The 11,262-nt window shown below is 46.1% G+C and overlaps 1 protein-coding gene across 1 annotated transcript; it reads left to right on the forward strand.

The window, feature by feature from the left end:
- Positions 1 to 1,050: 1,050 nt before the first annotated feature.
- LOC119007809 (progesterone receptor-like) lies at positions 1,051 to 10,935 on the forward strand. The gene is made up of 9 exons (XM_037077720.1): positions 1,051 to 1,904; positions 3,068 to 3,204; positions 3,450 to 3,566; positions 3,841 to 3,948; positions 4,028 to 4,234; positions 4,786 to 4,930; positions 6,212 to 6,342; positions 6,495 to 6,646; positions 9,736 to 10,935. The coding sequence occupies exons 1-9, from the start codon at positions 1,051 to 1,053 to the stop codon at positions 9,898 to 9,900; spliced, it is 2,016 nt and encodes a 671-aa protein (XP_036933615.1). The 3' UTR covers positions 9,901 to 10,935.
- Positions 10,936 to 11,262: the final 327 nt, after the last annotated feature.

An 11,262-nucleotide genomic window follows, 5' to 3' on the forward strand; every position in this document is an offset into this window, starting at 1 on the left:
ATACACTATAGAACTTTGCCTAACTTCATGATTAGGTGTATATTTACGGTGAGTTATTAGTTTATTCATCTCTAGTTTATAGTTATTTCACTGTTAAACAATGAAATGCTTAAAAAAAAAAACTTGTATTAAAAGATAAAAGATTTTGCCACCTAATCCAAACAAATAGAAAGCAGCATGTCAAAGCAACCTGCTCAGCTGCAGTTAGCTCAGTTAGCTGTGCAGCAAGCAGTCTGGACTGGCAGCTCCGAGTATGCAGGGAAGGTGGGTTTTTTTTTTTTAAATTATAACATGTTAGACATGCTTTATTAAAGGAAAAAATACTTGGACAACAGTGTCAAATTTGATTCACTTTCTGTTCATAGTTGAAGTTTGACAGTCCTAAAGTTGCGGTTAATAAACACTTTGCAGTTCATCTTGAACTTTATTTTGATCCCTTCCTGTTGTAACTGTTAGGGGTTAGGCGCGACCAATGGTTTATGAAGCACCCCCTTGTTTGTTTCCAGTGTTTGTCACCAGTTGCACGTGCGCCACTGTGAGCTCCGTCCTGTGACTGGGCCCTGGACCAGCGGTCAGTCAGGGTGTTGCTGAGCTCCGTGACGCCTGTTGCGCTGGCTATCTCGCGAGACCTTGGGTTTTAGCGTCTGCGGCCATGTAACAGGACGCGCGGCGCTGCTGCGGCTCCAATTGAGATAATAAGTTAAAGTTAGCGCCGTCGTTCAGCTTGTAACCAGGTCACCGTGCCGGAGAGTGCAAAGTCCTCCTCCGTGTTCTCTTACGGTGACTTATGAAGTGAAGGCAGGCGGACTTCGGGCGAACAGAGCGTCTGTGTGAGGAAAACAGCTCACTTTGTAGAAAGTTCGTCAGCGCTTCTTCACAGGCGGAACAGATCGACGGGACGTCCCTTCCCTGTAGCTACTCACGGCGACAACGCCTCTGCGTTTTCCCTCCGCCTAGACACATGAGAGGAGTCTCGTCGTGGTAGGCGTCTTCTCGCCTACAAAAGTGTTGCCTGAGTTGTCCCACCCCTCACCAAAACTCTCACTGAGGATGGCCTCTCAGTCGAGCGTGTCTGATAGAGAAGAAACGTCAAAGTCATTAATAATGATGAATGAATCGGGGGATCGCTCGGATACCGCGGACGCTTGTGCGTGCCCGACCACAGCTGAACTCAGCAAGGCGGTGTCGGTGTCCTTGGGCTTGGATACGGTGTCATCTTCTCCGTTCGGCAACATGAACCAGTGCTCCTCGGGCAGCGCCTTTGCAGACTTCGGGTACACAGTGGAGAGCAGTCCTCGGGGTGCGCCGAATCTTGGAGCGCCTCGAAACATGAATTCGGGCTCGTACCCAGGAGGGGACGACTTTGGGGAGGTGTGCCACGGCACTGAGCAAGTGACCTGCATGGATCTGCTCAGATCGGGCGAGATGGAGAGCGCGCAAGCCGGGACGCGCGGCCCGGTGATATCCAGATGCGTGGCCAAGGAATCAAACTTGTACATCGCCCCGGTGACAGAGCTGCCCGCACCCCCGCAGGTGGACGGGTACACACCTGCGAAGCCGTACAATGCCTACTCTTCCAATCCAAGCCAATACAGGGATGCCCCGGGTGTGTGGTGCGCGTACAGCGGACGATCCGAGCCGGAGACGGGCGGATCCAATGGACGCACTTTGTTGTGTAAATACTGTAATTGCGGGCAAGCCTCCAATGGATCCAGGCAGGAGTGCCGCTGTGTCTGGTACGGCAAGGGGGAGCTGGGTCGCAATGGTGGCGCGCACACAGCGATGGCACATGAGTACGGTCAAGTGGAAAGTTACCAAAGTGCAGTTCCTCAAGGGCACGGCACTTTGCCCACTATCAAGAGCGAGCCTGCTGTTTGGATGGACTACACGGACCGCAATTTCAGGTAAATAACAGATTTTAACACGTTTTGTTGTTATTGTTGTTGTTAGGGTTTTATTGCAGGGAAATCCCGTCAACAGGTTGCCACAGGCATCCTCTCATCAGCCTCATCCTTCTCTCATCGGAATCAAATGGATAAAAAAAAAAATGCCGCGTGTGTTGTGGGTATGCTTTAATCTGCCAGGCTTTACACTTAAGCGTTAATGAGTGTTGCATTGTTGGATTTCCTGTGCTTTTGTGTGCGAATTTGACGCCTTATTAAACCCTTTTTTATCTCACTCTAAAGCTGCACTGTCCTCCTAGATCCTCTCGATATTTTTCTTCAAAGGAGCATTTAAACTGGGAAGCACAAATAAATCAAAGCCGACACAAACGTGCTCATTGTGTATTAGTTTTTAATTCCTCCTGTCGAAGCAGAACCATGCCCGGGAGGCAGCTGTGTGGCAGCACTTGAATCATTTTCTGCTCAGGACAGCCTCACACGCTCCTCTTGTCCTTGGCCAAGTTGTGTTACAGCACGCACAATCAAAGTTCACCCTATAACCAACCCCAGCTTTCCACAACTGGCCTTATTTGTGCTGTGACTAAGTTCGCACTAGATGAGAGCTAATATATCAGTGTCTCTATAAACAGGAGATAGAGCACCTGTTGCCGGTTCTGTGCTCCGAATGAAAGGGGATGTTTCTGGGAGTCCTCCTGAGCAAAAGCGTTAACTCTTTAATCGCAGCTTTGCTGTTATCTCATAGATAACTTCGCTTGTTGTCATACATTCAATCATAACAGGGAGAATCTCCTTTTGTAGTTGGATTGTATTTAGGGAATTAGTGCTCTGAATGCCACAGCAGGCGTCCTAGACACGCTGAGGGCAGACACAGTGACCTTAATCTGATCTTATTACAGGATTTGGTGTGTGTGTGTGTGTGTGTGTGTGTGTGTGTGTGTGTGGAAAGAACGCTGAAGGATCAAAGTCCCCTCTTGGCAGTTTCTTTACGAAAATTAAAAGAACACATTTGAAGTAATATTGTGCTAAGAGACATTAAGAGAAGTTTTACTATTCTGTGTTTGTATTTTCCAAATGACCAGAAACAGAGGTCCCATCTTAGATGATGGAGAAATATAGTGCCCTGTTAGCAATATTGATGTGTTCGTGTGTGTGTGTGTGTGCAGGCATGAAGATTTGTTTCCTGCCGTGTACCTGTCAGACCGGAGGGTGTGTCAGGTGTGCGGTGATGACGCCTCAGGTTGTCACTATGGAGCAGTCACCTGTGGCAGCTGCAAAGTTTTCTTCAAGAGAGCCGCTGCAGGTGGGTGGGACACACACGCACACACAGGCAAGCGCATCCACACAATTACCAGTCTGCCGATTTAATTTCGTACACCCACACGCCGGTTTATGCAGGCGGGCAGGGCGCGTTGACCTGACATTATGCGAGCGAGCAATTTGTTTTCAGCAAACACCCACATATCGTTGCTGTGAGTGGAAGCCCAAGCATTGTTGAACTCTCTTTTTTGTGTGTGTGTGTGTGTGTGTGCCTGTGTGTGCCACCAGGTAAGCAGAACCACCTTTGCGCCAGCCGCAACGACTGTACCATCGACAAGCTGAGGCGGAAGAACTGCGCGTCGTGTCGCTTGAAGAGGTGCTTCATGTCAGGAATGAGCCTCAAAGGTGAGGGAGATGACAGCAGAGAGAGGGAGGTATGAAGGAAGGTATAAGTGGTTTGTGTTTTTGGGAAAAAAAAACGGGGTCAGGGTGGTCAAATACCTTAAATGCACTGAAGTAGCAGTAGAAAAAATGCTCCAGCTTGAACACAGTGTAATAGATTAGTCATTCGTAGTGTAGGGTTACGTCTTGATTTGCAGAGCTGTCGCGTAAAAATCAGCTTGAAACGCGCGTCTCCTTTTTCACCCTCTTGTGTTCGATTTATCTTGGTGGGCTCTAGGTCGCAGGCTGAAGGGAGCCGGCCAGGCGAGGAACGGCGAGGAGGAGCAGCCTCAGGTTCATGGCAGCCAGAGGTTAGAGCCCGGAAGTGCAGCTGCCAGGGCTCAGGGTGAGGACTGGTGTCACATTGTCCCTTTTCTATTGTTCCTCCGTTCTGTGTGTCATTCTGTCTCTTTTACCTCCACCAGCGTCCCAGGCCCTCACGATGGCCATCCCCCCGACCCTGCGCTCCTGCTTCTCCCTCCTCAGCATCCTGCAGACCATCGAGCCGCCTGTGGTCAATGCTGGACACGACCATGCCCTGCCGGACAGCCCGGCATCCTTGCTCACCAGCCTCAACGAGCTGGGGGAGAGACAGCTGGTAACCGTGGTGCGCTGGGCCAAGGCGATACCAGGTAAATGCATCCCCCCGGGCCAAGGTAACACTTCTCAGATGAGTCCAGGCCACGTGGAAGTGTTTCTGCCAAGGCTGTGTGGGATAAATCGCTGCAGCAGTTGTTTCAGCTTTCGCGTAATCCTAAACAAACTATTCATGCCAAGAAACACACTGCAAGGCCAGACTCGTGTTGAGCAAGAGTGGACAATGAAGCACAAAGAAGTCCCATGAGAATAACCCCCATAAGGTTTAAAGCTCAAAAAAAGTAAATAATACGTTTGGCCTCAACACCATTCTCACTGTCACCAGAATTTTAAGCCTACTGAACTTGAATGATGGGGTCGGACAATCCCATGTACTGCAATCCTGTTCAAATATTAACCACTAGAGGGGGACATGTTCATAGTTAAGCCAAGAATGTCAGGCTGAAAATGGCCAGCTGTGTATGGTACTGTGATGTCTCTATTGTCACCAGTCAGAAGTCTTCACATTTATTTATTCAGCCTGTGAAGTGTCCATTTGTCATTCTCGCATCAGCAGATGTTTGATAAAAATGAGTGTTTCCAACAGGTTTCCGTGACCTCCATGTGGATGATCAGATGTCAGTGATTCAGCTGTCCTGGATGGGGGTGATGGTGTTCGCTTTGGGCTGGAGGTCCTACACACTCACCAACAGCTCCATGCTATACTTCGCTCCAGACCTTGTCTTCAACGAGTAAGTCGTGAAAAATGGACTGTTCTGTTGAGTCAAGTCAGTTCAAGTTATTTTTACAGACCCAAATCACAATCATGTTGCCTTAGAGGGCTTTACAGTCTGTAGAGTGAGCAACACCCTCTGTCCTTAGAAAAGCTCCCCAGAAAAACCACTGTAGCAGGGGGAAGACTGAGAGAAACCTCAGGAAGAGCCTCAAAGGGGGGATCCCTCTCCCAGGGTTAGGGTTAGATGTCTAGTGAAGCTTCAGCCACATGACATACTCTCCACCACGGTGAGGACTTAAAGAGGACGGGACGCACAAAATAAAAGTTAAGTTAAGGTAAACAAAGTTAGTCGAAGTTTTTTGAAGCCGGTGAATTCTCTTTATCAAACAAAGTTTGATAGGTTTGGGCCTAAACAGCCGCAGTAATCATCATGACATTGGGTTTGTTGGAGTTTCATGAGACTTCACCTGTCATCACGGTTGGAGAGAAAGACACAGTGGAATACGAGCTTCAGAGGAAGATTTTAAAAATCAGACGACGAATGTCGTCTCGTCTCGGCAAGACAGTAAACAAGTCTGTTCTGTTCCTACCGTTTCCTTTACGTCTGGTATACGTGGCCGCAGAGGGATCACCTCTGATGATTTATTCCGTTTCATCTTAACAACATTGAATTCTTTCCTTTTTTTCACTTTGACAAGTTTTCAACTTCCTCCAGCCTTGATCGAAACGTTTCTGACACCCCGACTCCTTGTCTTTTGTCTTTTCTTTGTACTTTGAGGAACTTAACACAGAGTTTGTGTAACAAATCACTGTACCTTGTACGAGTAACAATTCTACCTCCACTTATGAGCGAATTGTCTTAAGGAGGGTGTAGCTCAGAATGCTTAATCCAGCCACAGGCAGGCCCTCAGAGCAGCTTTCACTTGGCCGGTGTTCCGTGCAACATTAGCAAAACACTCATTCTGTCTGCATTAGACTTCTTTCACTCTATCGGGCTGCTTCTGACCTGCATGGTAATGGATACGCCTGCCCTTGCTGCTGACCCTCATTTTTCTCTGCCTCCCTGTCGTTCTTTTTTTCCATTATCCATCTCACTCATTTTTCTCACCTCTGCTGCTTTTTTCCTCTCTTCTTTTCCTCCACTCTCGCTCCTGCCATCGTTAATTGTCTTCCACCTCTCTGTGTCCCTCCCTGCCCGACCCTCTCTTGGCTTCTCACTTCTGCTCTTGTCGCACCGTGTGCTCCTTCTTCCTCCTCCTTACAACATTTTTTTTTTTTTTTTTTGTTCCCCTGACAGCCAGCGGATGCAGGTGTCCAGTATGTATGAACACTGTGTGAGGATGAAGCTGCTGTCCCAAAGGTTCTGCATGCTGAAGGTCACCCAGGAGGAGTTCCTCTGCATGAAGGCCCTGGTCCTCTTCAGCATCAGTGAGTCTGCTGGGGCCGGCTCTGAAATATTAAGTTTAATGTCAACTCAGAAAGTGAAATATGACAAATAGAACGCAGCCATACTTCAGAGGATTGACAGGATGGATAAAGTCTGTGAGAGTTATTGTTGTGTTCTGGCTTTGTGGTCACAGTGCCAGTGGAGGGCCTGAAGAGCCAGCGATGTTTTGATGAACTGCGGACCTCCTACATCAAGGAGCTGGACCGCTTGGCCAGTCACTGCGGGGAGACCACCCGTACACAGAGGCTGTTCCAGCTCACACAGCTGCTGGACTACCTCCAGTCGGTAATAGACACAACTCTGCCTCTCACATGAAAACAGCCGTGCTGTGACTCCATTAGCTGTTGTGTAAATGTAATTTTAGTTAGTGAGCAAGTAGATTAAAGTGCGGCTCCCACAAATCCACAGTCAAGAACGTTGGTTTGCAGCAAAATAGTGTAAACGTATTAACCAGTGTAATAGTAGTTGTAGTGCAAGCTACTTCAATCAGTTATTACAATTAAAATGTAAGCAAGGGGCCATTTTACATTCATGGAATTTAGCTTTTGTCCAAAGCAAATTACGGTAATTCATACATACATTCATACACTGATGGCGGTGGCTGCCGTGTGAGACGCCGACCAGCAAGCACATCAGGAGCAGTTTGGGGTTCACTATCTTGCCCAAAGACACTTTGACATGCAGACTAGGGAAACTGAACCAGCAGCCTTCCGATAACAAGATGCTGGCATTACCCCTGAGCCACAGCTGCCCTTGCCAGTTCATTTACAATATCAATAATATTAACACACAGAATGAATGAACATGAAAAGGCTGATAACTCATCTTCCTGTGAAAGCCGTTAGTTTCAAATGAACAGACTTATTTATTATTAACTAAATGAATGTATTCATGATTTGCACTGGGCCTGTGTGACAGCAATTTGCACAGCCATCATGCAAGGAACTTGTTACTAACAGCATAATTTATCCCACTGTACCAAACTGCAAAAGGAAACTACTGAACGTTCACTAATTGGGATAAACAAACCAAAACATGCAGTTTATGCCCCCACCCCCCCGTTTATTTCAGCTTTTGCTGGATTAACGTCCTAATTAGGGGAGGTTATTCAAAAAGATGTGAGTCTCTGTATTGTTTGACTCTGATGAAGATGCACCTGACGTCGAAACGTTAGTCCTTTAATAAAAAGTTTGTTTTCTGAATCCGTGTGCTCCACAACACTTCAGACCACATTCCTGAAGTCTCTCCTGATACAAGATTGCCCTACTTTTCCGTCAACTTCATGTGAAGCAGTTGAAACACTTCGGGGCAGGGTCTTCAGAGTCATCAGAGGTGTCCTGGGTTCGATTCCAGCCTGTGACACTGCATGTCACCCCCCCCCCCCCCCACTCCCTCTTCCCAATTCCTGTTATCTCTCAGAGCTGCTCCGTCTAAATAAAGGTTAAAAGATGTTTGGCAGGTCACCCAGCACCCTATTGCGGGTCCGATTTGACACGCTGTACTGCCAAGACACACGGCAGCCAAGGTCCAGATAGGCAGATATAATGAAATTACAGCAGTACGGAGGAGTTTCTCACTCCAGAAGAAGTCGAGGACAATTTTAAAGCAATAAAAGAAAATGTAGACTGAACAAATCCCGTTAAAGAACGTGAATTATTTGGACATCTGTGTATTTAATGGTACACTAATTCGCTACGGATAGTTGACTGTCTCTGGAGACAGTTAACACTTGAACAGACACACTTACAATTTAAGCTGCAGTCTTAAAAGCTGTTACAGTTTTACAGCCGCGAGCTGAATTTGAATTTAACATCCAGCGAAGGACAGTGTGACAACTTTATGTTTTATTTTGTCATGTAATTGTTTGCATTTAGCTGATGTGGGGTTAAGTGTTGTTGTTAAACCACAGACGCTTTCACAGCAAGCGACAGAGATGAGAACTGCCTTCAGCTCGTCAGATATGTGTAAACAGATATGCACTCACTGGCCACTTCATTAGGTACACCTGCACAAGGCAATGCAAACCAATTGAAGAGCTCTGATGTAAAATTAACATTTATAAAGCTTAAAATGTCTCTCTTTTTTTTTGGTGAGGTTCTCAGAGCAGTAATAATTCAACTTTGGGTTTATTATTTATGTCATAGGTGTTTGTCATGTTCTGCCCCTCTCATGAACATAAATGGCACCACTTCAAAAACCTCATTCATTAAATGTTTGTTTAGGTAAATACAAAGCAGAACATTATCACCTCTGTAAGGGCAATATTTATGCCACAGCTGTTGTACTGGATTATACATGACAGCATGCGGGTTGACCTGATGAGGTGGCCAGTGAGTGTCCACGTGTATTTGTATTGTTTTTTCCTTAAACAAAATCAAATAAAGTAAAACATTTTCTTCATAAAACTCAAATAACAAATGTACTGGGGTTTCAGATTTGAAGCCCCAGTTTACTTTAAGGTAACAATCCGACTTTAATGAGAGGTTTAACCAACCAAAATGCTCAAATTGAATGTTTTCTGCCGTCATTTATTGTATCATTCTTGGCTTTATTTTGGTCCATCCCCCTGCTTCATGTACGGGAGGTAGCCAAGATAATTAAAGTCTCTAAAATGTAAAAGAAAGCATGCTTAGAGAACTTTCTGAAAGCATTTATCGAGGCCCGAGTAGCTGATTATATTTGTACACATAAAACTGTTCACAGTGATTTTGGTCACGATGAAATGTCACTGTACGGGCTTAAAAACTAAGCTTTCATGGCTCTGAAACAGTAGTGTTCGGTGAATGGAGGTATAACTGATGATTCTTGGCTGCCTCCACTAGAGGGTGCAGATCAGCTGTTTTCCTCCTCAATACTACTTGAGCTTGTAATACTGATTGTGAGAAACAAACCGATTTCGAAGTAAACTCCTGACAGCGGTGTTTCGGGGCATGACCAGGCGAGCTGGAAAATGTCCCACCGCAGCAGTTTCAGCCTCGTGTCTTTCACTGTGGATTTACCCTTAAAGGCTCAGCTTTGTCTGTGTCCCACTCACATCTCAGATCGTCTAATGCCTTATGAGCTAGAGGGCAGACAGGGATTGTCTGGCAGGGCCCTTTAGGGCAGAGAACCATGCAGTTGATCAAGACTTTGCACTTCAGACCTCTTCCGGCTTTTCCCCTGCCTGCGGGGCTTAGACGGCCACAGCCAGTGTCATCTCTTTAAATCACCTCGTAGAGCTCGAAGACAGGCTTCAGTGCCATTTGTCATTTCCTCGTTTGTCCGTCGGCTTTGTTCTTTTTCAGTGTTGTACACATTAAAGCGTATCATCTTTGTTATTAATAACCCGATGCCTGATCTCTGTCTCTGTCTCTCTCTCTCTCTCTCATTCATAGATTGTGAGGAAGTTGCACCAATTCACCTATGATCTGTTCATCCAAGCCCAGTCCCTGCAGACGCGGGTCAACTTTCCAGAGATGATCTCAGAGATTGTGAGCGTTCACGTGCCCAAGATCCTCTCAGGCATGGTCAAGCCCATACTTTTCCACAATACCGCCTAGAGAGGAGTCGCTGTGATTGCCCTTTAGGTCACTTGATGCCCGGTAGCCAGCCCTTTTGACCATTTCTGGTAAAGCTCGAGAGGATATGTGATTTTATTAGGTGTAAAGCGCATGGACCCCCTTTTTACCTGCAGGGTGAGAGTGAAAAGAAGGGCATACTGCAGGTCTTTTTTTCCTCTGTAATTGCATCAGCTCCTTTTGTTCTTACTGCCTGTTATCTGTACCACGCACATCCAGTGTTTCTGGAGCCGATTAAAACACCTTTTAGCATGCATTCCTCCACATGAGCTCCTGAATGGCCAAACCACCTGGCACGCAGCCTTTCTTCACATCGATAACGTGACAGCATGTCATTTTTCGAGCGGCGAGACAGTAATGAGAAAAAACAGAGTTCACATCACCATAGCTTGTCTGTGCACAGTAGTATGACATTTGGACTCACTTTCTTCCACAATGAATGTTATTGTGTGCACCTGAGATGAACAAAGTCGTTGATTGACAGTTAATAAATGGCTGTGGCATGCATGCTAAGGAGAAAGCTGTCTTGCCTGAGGGCATAGAAAAAATGTTTTTTTCAACGCTGTTCTCATCCACAGAATTAATGGTCGACTAACAGTTTTAGGCAGCGACAAAATAAACTGCGAGCGACTGCAAGTTTCATGTATATTTATGAATGTTGGGATGTCAAAAGGGCAAACCGGAAACAATGATGAAAATAATTGCACAAAACACACTCTACTGGAATGACTCATTAGTCGACTAAATCTATGGGGGACTTTGTTTTGTTTTTTTTGTTGTCGTGCTTGTTTATGAGTGTCGAGTGTTATCCAAGTACAATTTTTTTCCAGATCGGACATTTCATACCGTTGGAACTTTTCTACTATTTTTAAAAGTGGTCTTTGCAAGCACTTTGTTGTGTACCATCATGTGTTCATTTGTAGCCTCTGACATTTTTGCTAAAGGTCCAGCCAAGAATCTGCTCATTTGTTGCAACCCTGACAGCTTAACACGTAATAAAACTGAAGCATGAGTGTGTATCTGTTTGCTGATAATGAGGGCAGGGTGAAAGACGTGCACATATCTCGTTAAAGTGGGGTCCCCTTTTGAGTGCATGCTAATGTTGATATGGTAATCTTCCTGTTTTTTCCTCCTGTCTGATAGATTCATTTCAGTCTGCAATGCAGTCAAGCGGGCGGGCAGGCTAAAGCGAACAGACAGTCGAGTCTTCTCTACCACAGCATTACCAAACCCTCAGGATTATCTCAGCCTCCACTCAGCCAGGTAATAGATCACAGCAGGGAACCAGAACATATCACAGGAGTCAAACAGGAGGCCTGGCTGACATACTTCATCTCATTATCC

The sequence above is a fragment of the Acanthopagrus latus genome, chromosome 18, assembly GCF_904848185.1.
Source record: "Acanthopagrus latus isolate v.2019 chromosome 18, fAcaLat1.1, whole genome shotgun sequence".
Classification (NCBI taxonomy): Eukaryota; Metazoa; Chordata; class Actinopteri; order Spariformes; family Sparidae; genus Acanthopagrus; species Acanthopagrus latus.